This window comes from Choloepus didactylus, chromosome 5, assembly GCF_015220235.1.
Source record: "Choloepus didactylus isolate mChoDid1 chromosome 5, mChoDid1.pri, whole genome shotgun sequence".
Classification (NCBI taxonomy): domain Eukaryota; kingdom Metazoa; phylum Chordata; class Mammalia; order Pilosa; family Megalonychidae; genus Choloepus; species Choloepus didactylus.
In genome coordinates this window covers 1,793,435-1,819,966 of record NC_051311.1, presented here as the reverse complement: position 1 = coordinate 1,819,966, position 26,532 = coordinate 1,793,435, and the positions used below count along the sequence as shown (strand labels likewise).

The following is a 26,532-nucleotide window of genomic DNA, read 5'->3' as shown; positions in this document are numbered from 1 at the left end:
TGACATTAGAATCCAGGAATTTTGACAAGATGAGCTTGGGGTGCTTCCGGAACTCCTGGCTGTTGTATGTGCTCCCTGACCTCCAACCCACACCCTGACCTCCAACCCTCACCCTGACCTCCGACCTGTACCCTGACCTCTGACCCATACCCTGACCTCTGACCTGCACCCTGACCTCCGATGGGCCCTGTCACATGGCAAGGGGGGAACGTTGCAGGGGGAGCTGAGGCTGCTGGGGTCGGGGACCGTGAGACGGGGGATTGTCCTGGATCGTCTGGGGGTGCGGCGATCGTGGTCCCTGTGTGTGAAGGAGGGAGGCCGGGACAGGGTCAGCGGGAGGCCGGAGGCCGTGCCGCTGGCCCGAAGGCAGAGGGGCCACGCTCCACGGACTGTGGGGGCCTCCGAGAGCAGGGAGAGGGAACACAAGCCCGGCCGACACCCCGATTTTAGCCCAGGGAGACCCGTTTTGGACCTCAGGCCTCCAGAGCTGTAAGGTAATAAAATGGTATCGATTTAAGCTGCTAATCTGGGGTTGCTTGTTACAGCAGCAGCGGGAAGCTGACACGGCTGAGCCGGCATCACGAGGGAAACATTGCGCCTGAGCTCCTCTGTTGGCCGCCCGGAGGCCTTGCCCACGTCCTCCGAGTGCCAGGCCGTGGAGACCCAGCGGGAAGTTGGGGGGCAGCGGGGGCAGCGGGAGAGCCCCCAGGAGCCTCCCCGCCGAGGCGCACGGCTTCCTCACCTTTCCACCCTTCTCTCCTGCCATTTCCTCACACAGTACCCGCGTACCCCGGACGCGTTCCTCCGGTAACTGAGCCCCCTGCTGCCCTGCGTGTCATTTGACTGAATCTGAACGTTCTGCTGTATTATCAATGTAGAGGTTGTGGTGTGAAAGAGAAAGAAAGAGAGCAGACGGACAGAAGGACAGAGCGTGCTTGGCCATCGCCGGGTCTGCATGTAGCTCGCTCGGATGAAGGACTGTGACCGAGCAGGCCAGGAGGCCCCCACCCGCGGTGGACGGGCAGCACGGAGAAGGCACATCACCTGGCAGACGGCGAGAAGCGGGGCAAGGACCCCCAGGAGGGCCGAGGCCAGGCTGAGCCTCCGCCAGGAGTCAGGGGAGGCCGACGGGTGCACTGTCGGGTGTGGGATTTGCCGGTGAACTGGGAGCTGTGCTCTGATTGGCAGCCATGACTGTGATGGAGAATGTATGAATGCGGTGGCCCTCTCTTTAGTGAGGGAGATGCACGCGAGACACGATTCTCCAGCAACGTCACCAGGGACTAAACCACCGCCCCCGGCCCAGGAGGCCGCTTCAGGCGTCGGACCGAGGGGACCGCAACAGCGCCAAATGCTCGGGAACGAGTCAGGGGTGTACTGGGCAGTGTGGGGGGTGGGGGCTGCTGCGGGGAAGGACAGACGGCCACCAGTGCTGGGGGCTGGGCGGCCTGGGAGGGGCCTGCCCGGATCTGAAACGGATCCGCAGAGATGGGCCTCGGGCCAGGGCCCCCTGCCCACTGCTGTCTGCTGGGTAGCGAGTGGCAGCCCCTCGCCCGCAGCCCCCCAGGCCGGGATGTTCGCTCCTGGGGCCGCCAGCCCTGGTGGGGGCTCCCTGGTGGACAGTGACTGGGCATGAGTACTGGTGTGCTTTCCGGAAGTGGAGTGGGTCGGTGTGCTCTTGGTGTGCTCTAAGCAGAGCTGTGTGTTTCCTGGTAGCCCTGAGAGGGTCCTGTGTCGTGATCCCTTCAGAAAACAAACTTGGAAACTGCTTTTCTAGGGGCCTGCGTCTCGGGCTGGGGGGTGTTTCAGTGCTTTCACCAGCTGTCCCCTCCGGCCGCCGGCCCGCTGCCTCCTCCCACGGCCAGCAAAGGCCCAGCATCAGGTTTGCTTTAGGCTGAAAATACCCAACATGATTTCAGGAGTGCCCGGGACCCCAAAACTGCTCCAGGCTTTCTGTTGGACATGTGGGGTGGTGGGGAGGCGGGGCTGGGGTGTAGGGGAGGGAGTTAAAGAGAACGGGGTGTCTGCTTGCAGAGAAGCTTTGGAGGACTTGCTGTCTGTCCGTCTGAGTGTGGGGGTGCAGGGGCCAGCGATAGACGGAGGGGCCGGGAGCACAGCGGCCGCAGCCGGGAGAGCAGAACCTCCCGGCTTTCCCAGCGCAGAGAGAGAGAGACGAGACATTATAATCTCATCAAGTGTGGCCCATCTACCTTCATCTGGGCCCAGCCAGACAAGCTTCATGTTCAAGTCCTGACGTGACTCGGCCGTGAGGCAGGACCCTCTGCTCCACGTGGTTTCCACGGACGCCTCTGTTTGTCCTGGTGACCTTGGCCTGGTCCTACCTTCTCCCGCAGGTGCCACCTCGGAGCCTGGAGCCAGGATTCCCTGCCGTCTCTCAGGGTAGACTGTCCCCTGGGGGCTCACAGCGTCTTCCAGGGGCTCACTGTGGAGGGTCCATCGCTGCCTCAGCGGCTCCACGGATGACCGTTCAGCCACGAGTGCTGCCTGTCCGGGGCCCACACCCCGGGGACCCCAGCCCCGGAGGGAGGGGACACTCGGCCCTCACTGCGTGAAACGGAGGCTCTTTGGGAGTTGACCTCCATAAACGTGTTGTTCCAAAGTTTCCCTTAGAGTCAAAGTAAGAATTCACTCCGTTTTTTCCAGGCTGATTTTAGAAATATGGTTGGTGACTGTCTTCACCGTCTGAGCTCGCGGAGGGCAGGCCTTTGCTGTACCAGCCATGTTTTCCCGAAACTTAGAATATCGCCTGGGACGCAGTAGGGGTTACGCATTTTTAAAATTGTACTCTTCTGAATTTTTGTTTCTTATGACCTTGTCCCTCCAACTCCTTAAAATCAAATATTTTGAATGACTTTCTGCAACCACAGAGAACTCCTTCCTGATATCATCAATATGTGTATCAAATTTTGGATGCTAATAAAACAAGAAAGTCTAGGTAGGCTTTATATGTATTTGGTTTCTCAAGGAAGCTTTCATTTACTTCTCTCACTTTATTATATTTCACCTTATCTTTATTTGCATTGCTTTATCAATTCAAACATATCACTTCTAGTGTTTAATTTCACAGGAGAGCCAATGAAGTTTGGGTAATTGCTGCTTATTTGGGGAAATTACAACATTTCTTCTTAATCTGGTGTAAAGAGAGATTAAGTAATATAGTGATGGCATTTATATGAGACTGGGGTGAACCTAAAATAAATTTCCTCAGGCTCTCAAGCAATCTTCACCATGCGCCATTTTTCTCTCTTTAGCAAAAGCTAAATTCAGAAAAAGTAGAATCTACAATGAGGTGAGTGTTTTAGGGTTATTGCAATCGCACCTGTTGATAACAGAGAAATAGTATAGCTTTCCAGGGTTTTAACTTTCCTTTAAGTGGATTTAACATAAGTGCAAGACATGGGTGTGCCTCAGAGCTTGCTCGGGGAGCAGCTGTCCAGGGCTCCGTGCTGCGGTCAGCAGGCAAACGTGAGGTGCCCAGCAGCTGAGAAAGAGCCTGAGACAGGAGTCCACGGAGGACGGAGGTGAGTCTAGGGCAAGCGCGTCTCACTCAGTGCAGTGAGTGGCAAGTCCTCAGGTTTGAAAATAAGCAGAGCTCCGGATTATACGGTTTTAAGGGTAAGTCGGAGACCTCGGGGTGCATTTTTAAAGAACAGAATAAAAATCCTCGTTTCCTGCCCTAAAAAAGCTGCATGTGTAAGCACTTACATGTCTAAATAAAAGAAGGTGGCATTGTTGTTTTACTTGGAGTTGTTCTGTTTGCTTATCTCCATATCAGCTCTTTTTGGGGCATCAGAATAAAGTGGAAACTCGAGTCCTATTGAGATCTTGGGCTTTCTCCATCTGCAAAACGAGGAGTTGGAAGGAATCGTGGTGCTCATCTCAATAAACTTCAAATTAAAAAACCTCCCTGTAAATTGAAGTGGAGCTCAAGGCCCAGGAAGCAACGGGAGGGTCTGGAGCAAAGGCAGGAAACAGCTGTTTGGACTGAGCCAGTGTCTTTCTAAATAATGTTATAATTTGGATTTAATCCTCTGACAATGTAGTTTATTGTGCAGTTTGCTTTAAGGCTTTCTAAAAATGTTGGATGTTTTTATGGAGTTCTTGAGGCGCTAACTATAAATGACACCACGGAAACCCGGTGTTTTAATGTCTCAGGTTAAAATGAAACACGTTTATTCCTGAAGGAAAAAAATGCAACACATTAACCCTTCTTTGCCTTTGTCACAAACCACACATCATCTTAGAGATATATACCTGCCTCATTTTCTTAGGTTAATAGTGTTTGGTATAAAACGCCTTTTAATTGCCCTGCAGTAGAGAAGCACCGTATTCTGCTGGGAAATGAGGCTGGCAGCTTCATCACGGGCATCCAGTCAGAAGGAACTGCCCCCTCCCTGCAGCCCAGTGCAGCCACGCGGGTGCCTCTTACTTCTGGGATGTGTCACACATCACCATCGCGTGCAGCTTGAAAGGACAGGAATGTCTGTCTGTGCTGGCAAACCTGTGCGCCCTCGTTATTTAAACTTCTATTCCTTGTGAGATTTTTGTGCCAGTTTGAATGTATTGTGTCCCCCAAAGCCATTATCTTTGATGTAATCTTGCGTGGGCAGACGTTATCAGTTTTGATTAGATTTCTTTGAGTGTTTCTTTGGAATGCACCCCACCCAGCTGTGGGTGATGACTCTGATGGGGTATTTCCATGGAGTCATGGCCTCACCCATTCAGGGTGGGCCTTGATCAGTGGAACTATATAAATGGGCTGACATAACAGAAAGAACTCAGTGCAGCTGTGAGTGATGTTTTGACAAGGAGCTACAGCCAAGAGGGACACTTTGAAGAGAGCACAGGAGCTGCAGATGAGAGACAGTTTGAAGACGGCTGTTGAAAGCAGACTCTTGCTCCAGAGAAGCTAAGAGAGGACAAATACCCCAAGTGCAACCAAGAGTAACATTTTTGAGGAACTGCAGCCTAGAGAGGAACATCCTGGGAGAAAGCCATTTTGAAACCAGAACGTGGAGCAGACACCAGCCACGTGCCTTCCCAGCTAACAGAGGTTTTCTGGACGCCATTGGCCATCCTCCAGTGAAGGTACCCGATTGCTGATGTGTTACCTTGGACGCTTTATGGCCTTAAGACTGTAACTGTGTAGCCAAATAAACCCCCTTTTTATAAAAGCCAATCCGTCTCTGGTGTTTTGCATTCTGCAGCATTAGCAAACTAGAACAATTTTCTTCCGTGTGTTTCCCTTGGACATGCTAGATCACCAGAGTCAAGGCCTCTCTATTTTCTAACCATGGGTGGGTGGGACTTCACAGCAACCCCCACCTCAGTCGTCCAAGGGGCTCTTGGCTCTCTTTGCAGAAGTAGAGGCTGTGGTGTGGCATCAGAGGGCAGCACGAGAACCCCACACTCGACTGGTGAATGGCAGGGACGGGAGACTCAGAAGGCCGTGACTTCCCACGTGTCAAATTTGACGATGCCCACGAGAAAATACCAGCAAACACAGTTCATGTCAATCATTTGAGTTTTTGGACTGAGGCTTCCAGTTTCTAGAACAATCACCTCCAGAGAAGCAGCAGTCTCTCATGAAAGAGCATGCCAGGAGCTAGGATTCTTCATAACCGACGTCCTCTAAGATGCCCTGAATCCTTTAAACTGCAGAAAAGCTGCCCTGGGACGAGACAACATGCCCGTCTGGGAGGTGGGTTTATGTGAAGGATAATGGTACAATGTGCCAACCTGTCAACCGCCACGTTCTCCGGCTACGGGAACCAGGCTCCCCTCCTGTCCCGAGGCTCACGCTGGGCCACCCTTAGCTCCCCCGGCCTGTCCGGGGCCCTTTCAGGAATCTTGTTCCGAGGTTGTTTGAGACACACTCACGCTGCCTGCGTTTCTGGAAAATGTGTCCCAGTGGCGGCTGGCGGAGGGAGAGGACCTGAGCCTCCCGGGTCCCGGCGAGCAGCCACTTAAGGACCATTCTGGAGACGAAGATGGAGAGACGACCCCAGAGAGGCCAGCCCAGATGGCTTCCCTCTTCCAGAGGAGCGGCTCGTTTAGGCAGCCGTGAGTGTCTGCACACAAGGCACATCCATTAGGGACCCTCCTGGATTTTATTTTTACTCATGAAAGCACATCCCGCAGAACTCATGGCTCAACATTAATTTCTGGGAAACATCAGCCCCCACCCTTGCTATGTCCAGACTCCACAGAACAAAATAAAAGAACCAAAAGGAAGCTGGGTAAGGAGAGGGTTCCTTGGCTAATCTGCACATACACCATTGGGCCAAAACTATCCTGAACTTCTCTGCACCCTGAAAGCTCCGAAGCCAACGGCTGCCCAGCAGATAGGAGCACTCAGCAGACTCCTGATTTAAAGCAGGAGAATGGAAAAGAAATCAGATGAGGAACGGCTTGCTTGTTAGTCAGAGACAGAAAATATTTTTGATCTTATTATCCTTTCTGAAAATCTTGAGTAGAATTTGTCTTCAAAGTGACCATTCCCTTCTGATAAAATCCTTTTCCAGGAACCATAACATAAGACACTCAAGCCCCTGGAATTGAGAGTTGGGCTTTTTTTTTTTTTTAACCATCAGATTAAATCATAGGAATCACTCTGCCTGTTGCATTAAAGAGAGGGGGTGGTGACAACATCCACTGCACCCCATCTGCAGCTGGCCCTGTGCCAGGGGCTCCCCCTGCATTTGTGCCTGAGAGAGGAAGGGGTTTGCAGAGGGGGACGAGGAGCTCCGGCTGGAACAGCCAGTGTGCAAAGCGCCTGCTAAAGCAGCAGCTTCAATCTTCCGCAAGGACGGGGAAGGATGCAGTTCTCGGAGAACAATCTTTATATTCACCCCTCTCTAGACTATAATTTCTACTTAGACAACACGTCGTCCTTAAAATGTCTCATCAGGTTGTCTACAGAACATTTTTAAGGTGTGGAGCTGTTTTCCCTTTCTCCTTTCCAGGTAATAAGCACTTGACATTTGGGAGATGCAGCTCTCAGTTTAGAAGCTCTGGTGGTTTTCAGCCCTGCACAGGATTGCACGGCGCTGGCCACAGACGTGTCTCAACAAGCCAACGTCCAGGCGTCCATGGATGGAGCATTTTTAGAAAGGGCGGGCACTGCCGGAGTCACAGAAAATGAAGTGACATTCCATTTAAAATTTTTAGAAGAAAAATAACCACCTTTTGACTCCTTTCCTGCCTTTCTTGGTGCCTCCTGTAAACTGTACAACTTCAAACTGAGGCGTGAACTGTGTTCACTCACCTCCTCCCCGGGCCGGTGGGGACTTCGGGAAAGTAGAAAGGGCGAAGGGCCGCTGACCCCTGCCTGTCCACGCAGGGTCCTGGTGGCACCAACAGTTGCAGCTCCGGCGGCGGGAGACATGGGAGCTCCTGGGACGCTGGGGGATGCCTAGGCGCCAGGCTCAGGCAACGGCCAAGAAGCCAGGAGGCACGAGAGGGCTGACAGGAGGACCCGCCCGGGCACCCCAGGGCCTGAGCTCACCCCCATCCCTCCTTCCCGTTGCTCACGGAAGGGTCAAGTCCAAGGGGAGAGGCCTGGTCCCTGTCTGCTGAGACGGAAGAGCTGGCCTCGGAATTCCAGAAAGACTCCCGCTCGGGGCGCTGGCAGAAGGGCAGCGTGGGGCCGGACAAGCCCTGGGCGTCCTACCCCTGGACCCGAGGAAGAGCAGAGCGTGCGTTCCCGCGGTCCACCGCGTCTGGCCTTGTCCTGCGGCAAGGAGCAGCCAAGAAGGGGTGGGCCTTGGGCCAAGTCTAGTGCCAAGTCTTCACTGGACAGGTGAAGTGACCGTCCACCTCCACCAGGAAAGAGACATGCCAGGAGGCGGGCAGCGCCTCGACGACGGTCACCACCGCCCAACGTGAGGCCGCGACTCTGACGGCGAGAACGTGGGGCCCGTGCTGGCTCCCTGAGTGGCCTCTGCACCGCAAAAGTCCGACGTAAATTTTGACGGCACGAGGAGGCCGAGCTCGGCCTGGTTTGTTATTTGCCAGCTCGATGGACTCGAGCAAGCTACTTAATCTCTCCAAATTTCTTTTCCTTTATCTGTAAAACAAACAAAAAAGCCATCATAATCATTCTCCTTACCTTATGACATTGTTTTACAAAGTAATTGTGGTTATAGCTAAGGAAGCAACAAGCATTTTGTGTACTTTAAAGAACTGCACAAGTATAAAAATACTTTTAATACAATTTAATGAACTACAACATGATTTTTAAAACCTGCTTTGCACAGTTTCCTTGTCACCAACAGGAAAGGCCACACTCCCAGTCTCCGTCTGGTGGTTTATGGGCGAGGATAGGATTGACGTGCCTAAAAAGCCAGAAGAGAAATCAGAAGAGTAAGGGGTTCCGGAACCCAGACACAGCGGCTTCTCTGGATGTCAGTTTTGAGGCCGTTGAGCCCCAGGAGCTTGGCTAGCACCTGGCCCCACAAGCTCCAGCCGTCAGCTCCTCTGCACAGGGGACCCCGAGGCCCAAGGGTCTTTGCCGCACTCCGCATCCCTGTGCCCCACACCCCATGCCCCTCACCCCTGCGCCCCACTTGCCCCTGTGCCCTGCACCCCCATGCCCCACTCGCTCCCGCGCCCCTTTCCCGCCTCTGCGAGGCTGAAGCTCAGGGACGAGGCCGCTGTGCCCCATCGTCTTAAAAGGAATGAGGCTGCGGGGGGTGCGCCCAGGCCCCGCCAAGGTGCTCTGAGAACACGGAGAAGCTCGCAGGAGGCCGCAGAGCCCGGGGTGTCCTCGCCGGACCCTCCGATTCTGCAGAAAGCCTCAAGTGGAGACAGAACCGGCTCACGGCTGGACTTGAACCCACCAACCCCGCCTCTGGAGGAGTTCCGATTCCGACCGCAAACACCACAGCTCACTCCTGACACGTGGCACCCACAAATGGGAAGTGGGTGACACTTCTTCCATTTTCCCCATCAGGCAAACTCGTCTTCCCTCCGCGCTTTCTTGTGGTGCTTCCTCTATGTATTGAAAGGTTGTGGCTTTCAGAACTTCCCCTCATTTTAAATCACGCTCAGAGAAGGAAACGATGGGGAGGCCCTGAGCCCCGGAGGGCGTGGACCCCACACCCCACTCCCAGGGCCCTGCTGGAAGCGCAGACCTGAGGCCCCAGGGCCACGGCAGCGGAACCTGCGTTTAACACGATTCCCGGGGGGTTCCTCCACCAGTGGAAGTGTGGGATGTGCTCCCCGGACCTCGGCCTCCCCAGCCAAGAGGCAATGACCCCCTGTTCCTGCCCTTTGGACACCAAGAGAACCCGGGGGCGAGGCTGGGCTGGGAGCAAGGTGTTCGCTGTAAGTCCCTGGAATTCGCTGACGGTCTTGCAGGGTGGCTCTGGCCGGCCCTGTTTCCAGCCTCAGAGCTAGAAGTGGATGTGCTGGATTTGAACCCAGGGCCCAGCCTCCAGAGGCCCATCGCGGCGCTGCCTGGTGAAGCCCCGTTTGGGCTGGGGTTGCTCAGAGTTAGGGAGGATTTGGGTTTATCCCTCGTCTCCCTGCTTTGTTTCCTCTCTCTGCTCAGTGCGTCAGACGCAGGGACTACAGCAGTGATCTACCCGACGGTAAAGGACTGCGATGAATAACAGAAAATTCCGATGCGGTCTGGACGATAATAACTCGGCTTTTACTCACAACAAGTCCTGCCGGCTGCGCTGGGGCCACCAGCTCCCGGAGCCCTGGAGGACCCGTGGTGTGGCAGGTCCCCGGCAGAGGGCAGCGTTTCCCTGAACCAGGCGCCTCCGCCCGTCTGCTCACGCGGGGAGAAGCCGCGTTTCTTGGGCATCCCCCTCGGTGGACGCGTCTCCGGAGACACAGGTCTTCAAGGGTGTTGATGGCCCAGAAGCAGAAGCGTCTGTCTCCCTCTCGCCCGCTCTCAGCTCCCATTTTCCCTCTTTCCCTCTCCCCCTCCCTCTCCGTCTCTTCCTTCCACACCCACACTTTTATGGGAGAGATTCAGGATTTTCTCTGTGAAGATCTTTCTGAGCAGACATTGGGGAAAGACATCTTGAGGCTAACTGGAGCCAGGCTTGTGGCTCGCTGCGGCTGGTTGGTCAAGCAGACTTGCCCCGTGCACCCCACTCTCCAGCAATTCAGCAGCCACCGCCAGGCTGCACCGGTCCAGAGGTAATTGTTACTTGAAGAGAGTGACTTGGAAGTCAGCAGGACACCCAGCCCTCGGAGCGCTTTTGCGGCACTAGCTTGGCTGAGAGGTAGCCTTCTACTGAGGCGTTATTTATTTCTCAAATTGTATTTCATATATGGATATTCTCTGGGCCCTGTTTGAGAGCTTTATTAATTGTGTGAGATGCCTGGATAATTTGTCAGGTTCACTGAAGACTGATTTGTGTGGCTTTCCCCGAGCCTGCCGCTGTGGATGTGCTCATAATGATTAGACTCTTCCCGGCAAGAGCTCTTCCGTGTTTCCTTTCCAGAATGATTCTGCTGCCTATTTTCCCTTACCTCGGCTTTAGATTAGCCACATAAAATCATCTGACAAGTATCTGGAGAGATTAAGCTTCCCTGACAGGGGAGGTTATTAGTAGTTTCTTGGTGAGGGAAAAATCCTGGCAGGGATTAAATAAAGAGAAGCACTTTCTGAGTTATTAGATGCTAGACAAGTTAAAATGCCAGAAAAATACCCCGTGGTGTTCAGTTTGGCACTAGGTAATGCCTTAATGTTTCTCTAGATTTCTGGTAGTCTGTGGGGACATTTAACCCCTTCTGAGGCCTGGGTAGCAAACACTTTCACTTTGGCTGGGAAAGGCAGAGGGCCTGCTTAATAATTTAGCAACTGCGTAGATGGACGGTGAGCGCTATTAATTCAGGAAGCTAGGGTCTGCGCTAGCTCAGTGTTGTAGTTTGCTAATGCTGCCGGAATGCAAAACACCAGAGATGGATTGACTTTTATAAAGAGGGTTTATTTGGTTACACAGTTACAGTTTTAAGGCCATAAAGTGTCCAAGGTAACACATCAGCAATCGGGTACCTTCACTGGAGGATGGCCAGTGGTGTCCAGAAAACCTCTGTTAGCTGGGAAGGCACGTGGCTGGCATCTGCTCCAAAGTTCTGGTTTCAAAATGGCTTTCTCCCAGGACGTTCTTCTCTAGGCCACAGTTCCTCAAAAATGTCACTCTTAGTTGCACTTGGGGTATTTATCCTCTCTTAGCTTCTCTGGTGCAAGAGTCTGCTTTCAACGGCCATCTTCAAACTGTCTCTCATCTGCAGCTCCTGTGCTTTCTTCAAAGTGTCCCTCTTGGCTGTAGTTCCTCTTCAAAATATCACTCACAGCTGCACTGAGTTCCTTCTGTTTGTCAGCTCATTTATATGGCTCCACTGATCAAGGCCCACCCTGAATGGGTGGGGCCATGCCTCCATGGAAATATCCAATCAGAGTTATCACCCACGGTTGGGTGGGATGCATTTTCATGCAAACAACCTAATCCAAATGTTCCAACTTAATCTCCACTAATATGTCTGCCACCGCAAGAGTGCATCAAAGAATATGACTTTTTCTGGGGGACGTAATACATTCAAACCAGCACACTCAGTTTCTCAGAATCTCGTTTAAATCACAATTCATCAGCTAGGTTTTTTTGTTTTTGTTGTCAGTGTCTCACAGTGGTGGAGAACATGCTCTCCGGAATTGCATTCAAATCCAGCTTCACCGTTTACTAGCTGGATGGGAATATTACTTCACTTCTGAAAATGGGGACTTCAGAGCTTGACTGCAGGGTTACTGTGAGGCCTCCACAGTGTAAGTGGAGAAGGCCTGTGGACCCCTAGCGGGCCTGTGGGCACATGTGCGCTGCAAAATGAAGACATGGCACTGAGCGAGACGAGGCTCCCTGCAGCTGTGGAGTTCACCTCGGTGGAGGGTGGGCAGTGGGGAGGGGGAATCAGCAAGAAAACAAGCACATAGAGGGTAGGGAGCATGTTGGAGGAAAACGAGGTAGGACAAGGGGCCAGGAAGTTAAGAAGCATGCCAGGCTGGGTCTCCGTGAGACGGTGACATTCAAAAACTTAGCTGGTCCTTCACATAGCACCAAATGGGCTATCAAGGGAAAGACAGATGTGTGATGGACTTCTTTCTCCAGTGCAGACAGAGCCTGGTCCTGTCTAAAAAACTGCCCCAACAATAGAAACTTTTCCTAGGGGTCAGCGGGACCGTCGCAGGCTGTCCTGCATCTGAGGAAGCCTCTTCTTGAAGGAGAACTGTGGGTTGATCCTTGAAGGTGGGGGCGGCCCTGGTGGTCAGAGGTCCCTTCCAGAACCCTCTCTGGGCACAGCTGCTCGCCCTGGAGACCCAGCTCTGCAGCCTGAGCCCGGACGGCCCCAGGGCCTGCCCAACTGATGATGGAGCATGGGGAGGGTGTGAGCTGTTCCATCACAAAGTCTCACTTTTTAACTTGAGGCAGGAACCACAAAATCTCACCAATGCACCATCGTCAAGAGATCCTTAAGCTGCAGCCGAGCAATGCCATTCCCCAGTGGTGCCAGACGAGGCCGGAGGACGTTCCCGAAGAGGACAGACTGGAGCTGCGTGGGAGACTTTCCTTTTCAGCTGTTCTCTGTCAGTTGAAGCAAGAGAGCTCAAATGTAACTTGAAAGGTTACTGCTTGGGCAGCTGGGACGATTTGCTGAAGGATGTGGCAACTGGAACAGAACTTGCCTGTTTCTGCCGACCCGTGGCGACAAACGCTTTGGAATGTGTCCTTCCTGGAGCTGACGGCGTTGCTTCACCAGGCAGTCCGTCCATCCCGCCCAGGGACGGCCTCAGCCTGCCCACTGTTTCCTGTTTCGCTTTTCCCCTCACTGTAAACCAGTTTATAATCAGTGACTCACAGAGGGGAAGAGAATTTGTGGAGGTGCTGATGAGGACATCTAATTATCTGAGTCTGCCCATAATCCTGCACACATTGCATTACAGAAAGGTAGTTTGTGTTATCCTTTTAATTGGAATTGAAAGATGGGATTTGTGGAGAAGAGTTAAAGTGTGCAGTAGATGGTGAGAGAGCCAGCAGGGGCTTCCCGGAGTTAGCTGTAGACTAGGTCTTCATATAAAACATATTTTGTTCACAGACCGAATAATAAGGCGTCTTGTCAAAACGTTGACAGCAAGACCTCCACTCGCCATCTCTTCCCCACAAGAAGCTGGCATCGCTCAAATTCAGGAGAAAGTGACCAGAAGGACCACACCGTGTCCCCTGACGTACGCCCTTCGGAGAAGGCTCTGGGGTGCACTGGAGCCACCTGCCCCCTCAGGGCGTTCCTGGTGATGAGCGTTAGACGGTGCTCCCTCGGTCCCTCCGCAAGCCCCTGGGATGTGGGTTTGCCCCCGGCCCTCCCTCCCAGCCCCGCGTGCCTCTCCGGGAGGACGCGCCTCCCGTCCTTGACCTCCACCAGGACCGCCTCATCTCTCCTTGGCCCCTTGGCTTCCTTATACCTGGTTGACCTGCAGATTCTTTTGGGTTTTTCAAATAAATAACAAGATCGTTAGAAAATAATGACAGTTCCGTCTCTTCCGTTATGTCACCTTGCCTTCTCATTTGTGCCTTGTCTGGTAGTGAGTTCTGGACAGCAGTGGGGCAGAGCACCTGCTCCTCTTGGCCGTCACTCTCCACCGTTTCCTCGTGTTTGCTCTTGGCTGCTCATGGTGACCCTTTATCAGGTGAAGGGAGGTCTTCCACATTCCTATTTTTCTAAGAGTTTGTGTAATGAGTAGATGTTGAATTTTTTGGAATTTTTTCTGCATCCGTATGTTTTTTTTCCTTTAATCTGTCAAAATGGTGAATTGCATTGATCAATTCATAATATTAAAATAATTTTGCATACATGATCTAACCCAGCAAGCATATAACCTTTTATATATTTATAACAACACATGCACATTTAAAAATATACTGCTAGATTTGTGGGGTGCCCATGGACGTACAGCCCTCAGACCTCCTGCATCAGGGAGCAGATTGACTGGTGGCTCTTCACCACCTGCTCTCCACCAACATCTGGGCATGGTGAGGGTGGCAGAACGTACCCGTCCCTGCGGGATGTGGGGCTCCTCTAACGGACGACTGGCGTGAGGCCCTGCTGAGCTCTGTGGTGCCGTATGTGGCCCTTCCTCCTCCTCCTTCCTCCAATAAAGCTCTTGTAGGATGAATCCCATATCCTGTTTCTCAAAGAACCTGAACGGACACAATTTGATTTGCTAATGTTTTGTTAGGATAGTTGCATCTGTATGAGTAAGACTGACCTGCAATTGTCATCTTCTGTTGTGTTTAGAATTAAGGTTGTGCTAGCTTCACATAGGAGTTAGACAACAGTCCCTCATTTTTATTATCTGGAAGTGTTTATGATGATCTAGTATTTGTACATCAAATCTTTGGTAGAATCAACTGTTAGGCCATCTGCTCTTGGTCTTTACAAGAAAACTTTTCAGTTATTGACTATTCAGGTTTTCAGTATCTTCTTGAGTCAGTTTTGACTGGGATTTCCAGTTTCAGTCTTGAAAGAGTAGCTTGTATCAGGGACAGGCTGGACCTTCCTGAGACGCCCCCATCACCGCCGCCCACACGCCCTTCTGCGCTGCGCGGCTCTAATTCCTCTCTCCCGGCGTCGAGTGGTCTCTGTGGCTGGAGGGACTGAGAGACGGGAGTGGAGACCAGCCGTGCTGCTTCCCGCAGAGCCCTCGACCTGAGCCTCGCTCCCTGCCCCCTGGCAGGAGTCACAGTGTGAGGGGTGTGGGGCCACCCATGCCACGGGGAGGGAGAGAAGCAAGGGAGCCCTGAGGCAGGAGACCCGGGAGTGAAGAAGCCCCTCCCCGACAGCCCAGGGGCCGTCAAATGCTGCGGCTCAGCCCCCACCTCACTGCAGGTGCAGGAGGGACGGGACGTTAGGGCCCAGCCGAGCCTGGGGACCCACAGTGACGGAGACTGCTGCTCTAGGCTCCCGAGCTTGGGAGTTGAATGTCTCATCGCGGCACCCTCCATCCTGACACAAGCAGCCAGAAGAGCTGGAATGCACGTGCATGTGCACGCACACACACATGCATAGGCTCGTGCACACATGTGCACATGCACATGCACACGCACACACAATGCACATGCTCGTGCACACACACGTGCACATGCACACACATGCACATTCTCATGCACACACATGCACGCACAATGCTCGTGCACACGCACACACACACACATGCTCGTGCACACACACACGCACATGCACACATACGTGCACATGCACACACACCTGTTTGAAGGCCCTTGAGAAAACCTGAAAGGAACCCCCAGACCGACTCCCACAGCCTCATTGTTTCCTGTCATGGGGAGCCACGGCTGCACTGCCCTGGGCTGGAGCAGGGTGAGATCCACCTGGGGCGTCTTCTCCTCCACTGGCTCAGCGGGGGAACCGCGGGGAGCTGATGGAGGGGACCGGCAGGCCTGCCGGGCAGTGACAATCCTCTGCATCCTCGCTCGGCCTGTGCCCCTGCGAGAGCCCCGCGGAAGGGGGTCACCAAGCTGCAGGCAGGGGGATAGCAGCGGGTCCGGACCCCCATGGCCGCTCCCACCCGCCCCCATGGCGAGCACCCGGCCGTGACTGGGTTTCCCCGGGCCCCCCTGGAGGCTTTGTGACCTGCACTTCATGGCTGTCGCCCTCGCCCACCCATACCAGCTCCCCCCAGGATCTCGGGTCAGGGACCCCATGGGAGAGCCGGTTTCCGCGGCGCAGGCGAGGCGCTCACCGTCCTTCTCCGGGAGGAGTGGGAGAGCCGGCCAAGGGCTCTCACAGGGGAGCAGAGCCCCGGGAGGTTCTGGGGACCTCCTGTCACCCGGCTCCTTCCCCCTGGAAAAAAAACCGTGGCTTGTTCTTTTCTTTTATTTTTTTTTAACAGTAAAGAGCCACATGCTTGAGGAAAACCAGCAGGGGCTGGGGTCGTCCCTGGAGGGCAGGATGGGAATGGACAGCAGGGAGGGAGGGGCTGGGAGGCGGGCACACGGGGAGGACGGGGAGGAGAGAAAAGAAAACCAAAACCAAAAGTGAGGTGGAGACGCCGAGGGCCTGGCTCCTGAGGAGGGGACGCGGACAGGCCTCCATGGGGCAGGGGGCGGGGGCAGCAGGCACGGAGGAATCTCAGGAGAGACCACTACCCCGCCAGATCTTGCAGAGAGGGGCACTGCTGGTACCCCCGAGGCAGGGCACCGGAGCATATGCAGGAAAGTCTGCAGCAAACGCCACCTCTCCTCCACGGAGGTGAGGATGAGAATGAAACAGGGCCTGGGGCCCAGAGAGGCCCAGGAACTCCCCGGGGCAGAGCAGCTCCTGGACGGCCACAGCAGGACAGTGCCCCGTGCCGGCCCGCCCTCATCACCCACCCGCTGTCTGTCCATCCCCAGGCTGTGCACCCCAGGCCCACATGTCACTCACTCGCTGTCTGTCCATCCCCCGGGGCTGTGCACACCCGAGGCCCAGGGGTCACTCACTCGCTGTCTGTCCATCCCCCGGGCTGCGCACCCCAGGCCCACGTGTCACTCACCCACTGTCTGTCCATCCCCAGGTTGCACACCCCAGGCCCAGGGGTCACTCACCCCCTCTGTCCATCCCCAGGCTGCACACCCCAGGCCCAGGGGTCACTCACCCGCTGTCTGTCCATCCCCAGGCTGCACACCCCAGGCCCACATGTCACTCACCCCATCTGTCCGTCCCCCAGGCTGTGCACCCCAGGCCCAGGGGTCACTCACCCGCTGTCTGTCCATCCCCAGGCTGTGCACACTCCAGGCCCAGGGGTCACTCACCCGATGTCTGTCCATCCCCAGGCTGTGCACCCCAGGCCCACATGTCACTCACTCGCTGTCTGTCCATCCCCCGGGCTGCGCACCCCAGGCCCACGTGTCACTCACCCACTGTCTGTCCGTCCCTCAGGCTGCGCACTCCAGGCCCGGGGGTCACTCACCTGCTGTCTGTCCATCCCCCAGGCTGTGCACCCCAGGCCCACGGGGAGCCGCACCACCTGCCTGCTTGGCTGACGGCCCACCTCACCCCTCACCCGGCTTGGGAACCTCACTCTCACAGGGTTGAGTTTCACCACTGATGACCGTGATTTAATCTCCTCTCCCCAGGAGACTAGGAAGGGAATTCCCCAAACACAGTCTTGAAAATGGACGGATGATTGACAGACGGATGTGGGCATCTCATCCAGCTATGGGCACACCCGCCGCAGAGCAGGCCATTCCGCACGCAGGAGCTCGGCAGCCTTGTTGCGTTTCGCCGTCTCCCACCACGGAAGAGGCAGCCCTACACCTGGGCCACCTCTCAGCGCTTTACCTGGCAGGGCCGAGCGCGTGCGCTGCAGATGCGACACGCTCAACAAGGAAAGGTCAAGCTTCTGATTTTAGGACTCTATTTGTTAGAACTGAAATTATACCTGGACATGGAGCTGGCCAGATTCATTTTATGAAAAGACCTGCCATTATTTTTGCCTGTTATTACGTAGCATTTACTTACACATTTCAGAAAACCTAATTGAAAAGTAGTGAGGTCTGACTACAATGACCAAGGACCAAACATCAAGGGCAAAGAATCAGAATGAATTAACCTACACCTGATTTTAACAGTAAATTAATCAACAGGACCAGAAACTAACTCAAGCATACATTCTCATGCAATTAGAGAATTATTTATTTTATCAAATAAATAAAACACCACATGAGTTTTTCCAAAGATTTATTGAAGCAGAAAAGTTGGTCAGAGTTGCTGGAAAAAAAGCAGTTTTAATAGTATTCAAAATACTGTTGAAAAAAGTATTCTAGCACAAGGCTGCTTCGTAAACTAGATTATGTTGTAAACTTTTTTCTAAATCTTTTAGGAGTGTAGGTTCCTAAGAACTAGGGCTCGTTCCTATTCCGAATCTATCCTGCGCTCCTGAAAAACTGCAGAAAGGCACTTGAAAGCTGTTTCTTTAAGATATGAATTTCGTTTTTATTCTTGCTGGTAACATATTGCTGCACCAAGAGTGGGCAATTTTCACTCAAGATCATCGTGATGCTGAGAAGTTTCATTGATAACCTGTTGAAAAAACGAAACTCAAATATAATACGACACACTGATGATCAGTTATCCCATAAAGCACCACAGAGGAAAATCCTACGAAATGTGTATAAGATATTGTGAAAGTTGGGGGGCTATTCAATTCTGCATGGCAAGGGCACAATCGGGAGGGAGGTCCACCTGCAAGACCTCTTCAGCTTTGCACACCATCAATTCTCAAGGGAATGCTCTGACTTTAAAAAGACTTAAATTCTCTTTCTGGAGGGTGCTTTAATAATCCTTCACAGCAGAGTTTACAAGCAACTAAGACTTAGGAAAATGTGCAGCAGAGTAAGCTAAGTTTATGTGCCAGAGAAGACTCTGTGAAGATTAAACTATATCTCGTCCATTTCATTCCTGCAGCAGAGTTGACAAGGAACTAACAGCCATCGTGGAAGGGCCTGCGGGGGTGGGGTGGGGAGCTGGGGGTGAAAGGCTGCAGGGGAGGCCACATGCCCAGGGCAGGGGGTGCCTGAGGCCGAGTCCAACGAGTTGGCCTGGGAAGTCATCGCATTTCAAGTCCAGCCCCGGAGCAGAGGCCCCATGTGCAGTGGTCACTCGCTCACCTTCTCATCTAGGAAATGAGTGTGGCGGCTGTGTGTAGTAGTGGAAGATGGTGTCATTTTTTAGCAGGCATGGATGAAAATGAAACCTCCAAAGGTAGCTGGCTGTGCCTGACATCCAGATTTACTGATTTAAAAAGATATTAATTCCTGTCTGAGCTGACTCCATTTTCCACTGAAAAGAAACCAACCTGCCCATCTCTGGTTTCCACCGTCTTAATCAGGAGTGTCCTCTTGGAGTGGGTGTCCACCAGAGGGAGTGACTCCAGGTTGGTTTCTGAATAAAGAAACAAGCCAAACATTAGGGGAAATGAAAGTTCAATACAAGCAACGATTTTACTCAAAGCAGTACGACTTTCTTTGCAACTATTCAAAGTGCTTCCTTAAAGTGCTCCAAAATCACTCTAGAGAATTCTAAATAATGTGACCGAGTTGAAAGTTCAATGCCTGGAAGCCCTGCAGCCTCAGAATGGAATACAGTGCTTCAGCGGGCAGAGGGCGTCAGGAAGAATGAAACGGGGTTTAAATCAAACTCTAAACTTCCAATGCAAAACAGTACCTGGATTTGAAAATTATGGATGTTTTGTGGAATTTTAATAGAATTTTCTCTTGTATTTTTCAAGAATCATTTTTAAAAAATGAATACTTTTCCATACACAAAGTGGTCATAAGCTGCTGACGTTTCTCATAAAATAACATAAAATGCTTACCCCTCAGGTTCAGGGAAGAGAAGTTCGGAAGAGGCAGGGAAATCCTATAGAAGAGGAAGAAAACCAGTCAAATTTTCGGAAAACAACCCAAACGACAAAGGAAACAGATAGAAGCAACTTTGGTTTTAATCAAATAAGGAAATTTACTTGTGCAATTGGTAAGTCAGGAGTTTGATTCAAATGTATTTAGCCATGACTGGCCTCATTTCAATAGTTTAGGCTCATGTCAGCTATTTCACTGCCAGTGTTTTCTCCCAGGGACATGTCCTGCAGGCATTTAGGGTGGGGAGAGGGTGGGCTTTGGCGAGCGCTGCGGGCTGGCATCCCAGCTCTGCCAGCCACCGGCTCAGCCCAGGGCAAGCTGCTCGCCCCGAGTCCTGCTTCCTGGTGCACACGGAGAAGGGGCCGTGCGGGGCCCGCGGCCCGGCCAGGCAGCTGGCACCCAGGTGTGTGCCCACCTGCTCTCCTCGCCCTCCAGCAGCTTCCTGTAGGTGGCGATCTCGATGTCCAGGGCCATCTTGACGTTCAGCAGGTCCTGGTACTCGCGGAGGTGACGCGCCATCTCCTCCTTCATGTTCTGGATCTCGTCCTGCAGGCGGCCGATGGTGTCCTGGTAGTTCGCAGCTTCCACCGCGAAGCTCTCTTCCATCTCACGCATCTGGCGCTCCAGAGACTCGTTCTGCAGGAGGCAAGAAAAACGTCCAGTGTTACTTCCCGGAAAAAGCCGCTACTCCCAGAACCACTTACAGGCCATCTGCAGTGGGTGGCCTCAGGGGCAGATGGTGAAAACTCTCACTCTAGGTGGAAAACACAAGTCTCAAATCCCTTCCTGCAGAAGCACTAACCAAGCTAAACCCTTCTGGTTTCAATCTTGTGCTTTTGGAGCCTGTTCTGACACTCATTTCCTTTGGGTCAGAAGATCAGCTTCTCTTCCTCGGAGGTTGTGTTTGGGTTGACCGGACAGGTCCGGCCAGCTGCCCTGCCCTCCCGCGGCGCAGTACTCACGGTGCCTTTCAGCGCATCCACCTCGCAGGTGAGGGACTGCACCTGCCGCCGGTACTCGTTGGACTCCTGCTTTGCCTGGCGCAGGGCGTCGTTGTTGCGGTTGGCAGCCTCGGACAGGTCAGCAAACTGCCAGGGAGAAATCCAGACTGCAGGTGACTCGTGTGCACATGTCCTGCCTCTCCTGGACAATGAGCCCTGACCTGCCTCTGTGTCCCTGCAAACGTGCATGCCACCCTGTCATCTGAGACGCACAGGTGCTTGGGGACATGCACAGAAACCCACTAACATGGTAAAAAATAAGGCATGAGGCAAACCAAGGGTTATACTGTAAGTTCAAATCTCCACGTCCTACAGAATATTCTAAATTTCTGCTTTGAACACCAGAGAAAGCATAGTGGAATGCTGGCGATGACATTCTCAACTAGAAATCACCATGTTCTCCCATTTTAAAGAGGTGAAGGTGAAGTCAGGGGCAGCGTGTTGGGTTTACCTGGAACTAAGGTGAGTGAGGATTACTGGAAAGGGAATCTGCTATTCAGAAGGAGGTGGTGTCAGGGTGGGGGGCTGTAGCCCCAAGACGTGAACAGGAAACTGAAGTCAGCTTTCTGCCCGGAGCTAAATGCCATTCGGGACTCACAGGCGGGTGAGGGGCCCTCTTCCGCCCCCGCTGACCTTGGACTTGTACCACTCCTCGGCCTCCTGCAGGTTCTTGGCGGCCACGCTCTCGTACTGCTGGCGCACATCGCGCAGGGCGGCCGTCAGGTCCGGCTTGGCGACGTCCACGTCGATCTGGACGTGCTGGTCCTGGATCTGGGCCTGCAGCTCCTGGATCTCCTGCAGCGGGAGCGGAGGGGGTGAGCCCAGCCCGGCGGGGCCGCGCCACCCACACGCCCTCGCCAAGGGGCGCTCGCCTCACCTCGTCGTGCAGTTTCTTCAAAAAGACAATCTCTTCCTGTAAGGACTCCACTTTCCGCTCAAGGTCAAGACGCGCCAGAGACGCATTGTCAACGTCCTGTTGTGAAAAGAGGAAAGAACAGACATGGAGCAGGCTAAATCTACGGCTTAACTCACATGCTCGTTTAAAATTACTGCAGGTGCCTCAGCTGCACACTGCAGGGGAGGGTGAGAAATCCTGACCCTCGAAAGAGTGTGCAAATCTTCAGTGCGCTGTCACAGCGTGCATTCTTCTCTCCGTTAATAAATGTGAATTAGGGTCCAGGCTGCTGTGTCCACTTTGGCTAACAGACAATTTAAAAATAAATTAACCAACATCAACATGGTAAAGTGTACTGGTTCAATTATTATTGGATCCCAATTTTTCCAGTGATGTTTTAAATTTTCTTTTTAAATCTAAAAAAAATCAGTGCCATGGTGTTTTGTGTGTGTGTGTGTGTATGTGTTGTAATGTCGTGGAATACTGTCACGACAGGACCAGTCAGATTCCAAAACTTCATTTACACATGAATGCATGTGAAACAGAAACTCGTGCTTCACAAGTGTCGCACATACCTCAGCCGTCTTTTTCTATTCTCAGATTTTCCGGAAATTATCTTTACGATTCACCTATCCATCTGGCAGTCATGTGACAAGGGAGATTTAAATCAAGCAGCAACTAAACACTGCAGTCCAGAACATACACTGCAACAACACAGCTCCAGCAGATATGGAAAACCAAGGTGACGCTGAACCGCGCTTGCTGTGCTTGCTTGGATGGACCTGCGTTTTGAAACTCCTTTGACTCTGCCTATGAGGGTGCGTCCACTGTCCTCTCTTGACACCTGTCAATTCAGTAACTCAGCTTGTTTCAGAATGACTGGTCAAAACCCTTGCACATAATGAGACCAGGTAAGAATTTTTGCTGCCCTCCCTATCCTGTTTGCACCTTTGTAAACTGCTACATTCCAAATCAGAGCTAAGATTTTATTTCCTTCAACTAAGATTTTATTTCCTCTACAGGGAATGCCACGAGGATTTCTGTACCCTTTATTTTATAAGCAATTATATTTGGAATGCGGTCTATAGCCTTATAACCTTAAAATTTTGAGACATTTGTATCACCTTCATGGGAAAGTAAATGAATGGGTGATCAAAAAAAATCAAACTTGGAAAAAAATCCACTTTGCTTGTTACTAAGCCCTTTGAAAGATTTAAAAGACATTTTACTAACCTCTAAAAAAATGCTTAACATGGGAGCCTACTTCCTGGAAAAGAATGTGAGAAACTTTGCCTCAGCCCTAAACACAGGCTCTTTTACCCAAACATTGCTTTCTGTTAACTCAGTACTCCGCAAGCAACGTTACATAATCATAAATACTCAGTGACTCAAGCGAATCACACATTGCTGTGCGTTTAAATTAATTTGGCAAATGTATTCCAGCTTCAAAATGTTATCCTAGCGACATACCTAAGACAGGCCAGTAAGTGCTCAGGAGAAGAAATCTGCACTGGAAAATTTCCTGCTTTTAATTTCCAGTTTAAGTTAAAGATCCTTTAAGTGATGGAAATTTGTGGGGGGTGAGGGGGTGGAAAACAGCCCTTGGTTTCTTGTCCATCTGCGAGGGCAGTGCCAACGCGGCCCGTCCAAGGTGTGGCTGTGGCTTTAAGAACTGTTCCCACCACATACTTCCCAAGTCTGGGCCAGATATTAGATAGCGGATGTTCGGATGTTAGCAAATACTTGCGTCCAATTAGAACTCTGCTTACATCATGACATATTGAATAAGAATGTGGCCCGTTGCACAGCTTTTCTGGGAACACAAAGGCTCCCATTCTTTCTGCTCAGAGCCACCACATTTGCCAGAATGTCTGTATCTACATTCCATAGTGAATCCCATAGAAACCATTAATTCCCTTCAAGCAAGGCCAGATGGCCCCTTTCACCCTTATTAGATCACACAGTCCCGGGCATGGCAATACATCCACCTCGCTTTAATGCCACAGTGGAGCTGGCGGAAAGAAAAGACACTGGCTGGCTCCATTCCAGTTAGCCTAAGTTTCTTATCCTGCAACTCGTTTTACATTTTAAACTACGGGCCTAACTGCGTTTTTTGTGACCTTGTAGAAGTTAGCTAACTCAACTTTAGCAAGCTGCAATCTAAATCAAACTATAACTCTTGGAGGTCTGAAGGCCAACGTGTTACAAAAATGAGTCGGCTGTAATTCTTTGAAAAAACTTTGAAACAAAGTAAAAAGCTAAAGCCTTTCCTACTGTCCCGCTCCTGCGGGCGGCCTCTGGGCCAGCAGGGGCTCTCCGCAGGGCCGGAGGGTTCTGCGCCCTTGGGACCCGGGCTCGGTGACGTCGAGCCTGCTGGGCGGAGGCGGGGCGCGGAGCGAGCAGGGACTCTACGCACCTGTCGGAAGGACTGCAGGGTGGTCTCGGCTTCCTCCCTCTGCAGCATCTCGTCCTGCAACCTGAAAGAGGCACCCGTTACCCAAAGGGGGCCCAGAGCGCGCGGGGCCCGACGGCCACACCCAGCCGCCAGAGCGCGGCCGCCGCCGGCCAGCACGGCGACCCCGGGGCCACCTCCTCCCCGCCCCGCCGCAGCTGGCAGCCTGCCCGGGACCCGGAAACTTCCCCCGAGCGTGGGCGCCTCCCTCCCAGGGCCTCTAACCGCAGCCCCGGCGACAGACTTAAGAAACCGGTGGCTTGGGCACGGCGGAGGCCGAGGGGAAATGTTCCCCGCAGAGTCCCGGGGCAAAGCGGAGCCCCCGCGCCCCACCTCCTCCGCCCTCCAGGCCACCGCCCGTCCGCGTCCGCACCGGCCGGGCACCGCCGGGTCCCTCCCGCGCCCCCGCGGCCCCGCCCTCCCGGCCTCGGGGCCCCCGCCTCACTTCTCCCGCAGCCGCTGGATGTCCTCGGCCAGGTTGTCGCGCTCCACCTCGACGCGCGCCTTGTCGTTGGTGACCTGGTCCACCTGGCGGCGCAGCTCGCGCATCTCCTCCTCGTAGAGGTCCCCCAGGCGCGACTTGCCCTGGCCCTTGAGCTGCTCGAGCTCGGCCAGCAGGATCTTGTTCTGCTGCTCCAGGAAGCGCACCTTGTCGATGTAGTTGGCGAAGCGGTCGTTGAGCTCCTGCAGCTCCACCTTCTCGTTGGTGCGCGTGTTCCTGAACTCGGTGTTGATGGCGTCCGCCAGCGAGAAGTCCACGGCGTCGTGCAGCAGCCGCGGGCCGGGCCCCGCGCTCCGCAGGCGCGCGGCGGAGGAGCGCGCGGTGTAGACGCCCGGGGACGCGGCGTAGAGGCTACGGCTGGCGCTGGGGCGCAAGGCGCTGCCCAGGCTGTAGGTGCGCGTGGACGTGGTCACGTAGCTGCGGCTGGAGCTAGGTCGGCTCGCGGTGCCGGGGCCGCCGAACATCCTGCGGTAGGACGACGAGGACACCGAACGGGAGGACATGGCTGCGGCGGGTGGCGGGGTGCGAGCGCGGGACCGGAGCGGGAGCGGCAGAGGACGGCCCGACTCGGGGCGCGGCTTTTATCGGCGCGGTGGGACGGGGCCCCCTCCTCTTGGCAGCCGCGGCGCGGAGCGCCAGCCAATGGGGCCTTCCGAGGGAGGGGAGGGGGCGCCCGCGGGGTCCCCCCTCCCGTGCGTCCGGCCCGGCAGTCCCGTTACTTTTGGGGCGGGGCAGGCACTCTCGGGGCTTCCTGGGGCTGGCTCTGCTCAGCCTGGAGGCTGGCAAAGGCGGGGCGTTGGGCGGGGGGACCCTCCCAGAGTAGGGAGAGGGGCCCAGCGCCGCGCGCAGAGTCGGGGGAGGGGGCGCGTTGGGTTGGGAGGCCCTCCTGGGGCTAGAGGAAAGGGCTCCGGGGCGCCGCGCCCGGGGACGGGGAGGGCGCGGGGGCTGAGGGGGCGGTCCTCGCCGGGAGCTGGAGGAGAGGGGCCCTGCGCGGGGTCCAGGAGGGTGGGAGGGGCGCGGAGGAAGGGCCATCGGGACTGGAGGAGAGGGGTTGGGGGTGCAGCGCCCAGCGAAGGGGAGGGAGGCGCGTACTGGGGGGGGGGGAGGGACCATCCCGTGGCTGGAGGAGGGGCTCGGCGTCGCGCCCAGGGTCAGAGGGCTGAGGGGTCGCGGGGTGGGGACCCTCCGGGGCTGGAGGAGAGGGATTCGGGGTGCTACGCCCAGGCACGGGAGAGGGCGCAGGGGGTCCTTCCCGTGGCTGGAGGAGGGGCTCGGCGCCTCACCCATGGTCAGGGAGTTGGGGGTCGCGGGGCGGGGACCCGCCGGGAGCTGGAGAAAAAGGAGGAGGCGCGGGGGGGCGCTCGGTGCCCGGGTGGGGCCGGGAGACCCGGGGACAGGGAGGGGCGTGAGGGCCCGCCTGTCGGAAGGCGCGAGGGAGACACAAAGAAGGCAGAGATTGGAGCGCGGGGTGGGGCGCGCCGCGGGGTCCCCGGCCTCGGTCCCCCGTCCCCCGCGCCCAGCCTTCTCCGCGGGGACCGCTCGGGCTCCGGCCGCTTTCGTCCTGCCTCGGGGCTCCCATCCGGGGACCTGAGGCTGGGTCGGCGGCTCCCGGCCGGAGCGGGGGTCGGCGGCCGACGAACGCTGGGGACGGGGCGCGGCGGCTGAGTCACGGCGGCGGGTGACTCAGGGCGCCCTGTGGTCCCCGGGGAGAGGGCGCCTAGCGGTTCGCGGGAAACCGTTAGACGAGGCGGACTCGCGCTTTTGTCCTAAGTCTTCGCCAACTTAGATGGAGCCCGCCTCGGTGTTACGGGCTGGCGGGGGACAGGGGCGCCCCGAGTTCTTCGGAACTTGCCAGAGCTGATGGGACCCGGCCGGGCGGCCCCCTCGCCGGAGCACAGCTCTGCGACCCCAGAGCGGCCGCGCGGGGGGCTCCGGTGTGGGCGGCGTCTGCAGGGCTCTGCAGGCCAAGTCCGCGCACCCCCGTTCTCTCCCCCCGCTCCCCTCCCCCACGGACCACACCCGGCTTTTAGACAGATCTGAAAGTTCTGGGTAAAAGAGGAAACTCCGCCCGCGGTTTCAAAATCTGACAGAGGCCCGGGTGTTGCTGCTGCAGTGAAGTCATTAGAGGCACAATCGGAGCCAACGGGGGAATTTATTGGGTGTCGCTTGCAAACCCCAATCTGATGAATGAGGCCAGGGCGAGGCAGTTGTCGGCCTGTTGGGGGACAGGCTGG

The 26,532-nt window shown here is 54.6% G+C and overlaps 2 protein-coding genes across 2 annotated transcripts; one reads left to right on the top strand and one right to left on the bottom strand.

Moving 5' to 3' along the window:
* Positions 1-17,752: 17,752 nt before the first annotated feature.
* Positions 17,753-24,869, bottom strand: VIM (vimentin). Its single transcript, XM_037837658.1, has 9 exons — positions 24,242-24,869; positions 23,761-23,821; positions 21,327-21,422; positions 21,083-21,244; positions 20,411-20,536; positions 19,864-20,084; positions 19,406-19,449; positions 18,887-18,972; positions 17,753-18,111 (listed from the first exon to the last, which is right to left on the bottom strand). Exons 1-9 carry the CDS (start codon positions 24,799-24,801, stop codon positions 18,070-18,072), a joined length of 1,398 nt encoding a protein of 465 aa, XP_037693586.1. The 5' UTR covers positions 24,802-24,869; the 3' UTR covers positions 17,753-18,069.
* LOC119534815 (spidroin-1-like) lies at positions 24,800-25,963 on the top strand. The gene has a single exon (XM_037837375.1). It carries the CDS (start codon positions 24,800-24,802, stop codon positions 25,961-25,963), a length of 1,164 nt encoding a protein of 387 aa, XP_037693303.1.
* The last annotated feature ends 569 nt before the right edge of the window (positions 25,964-26,532 follow it).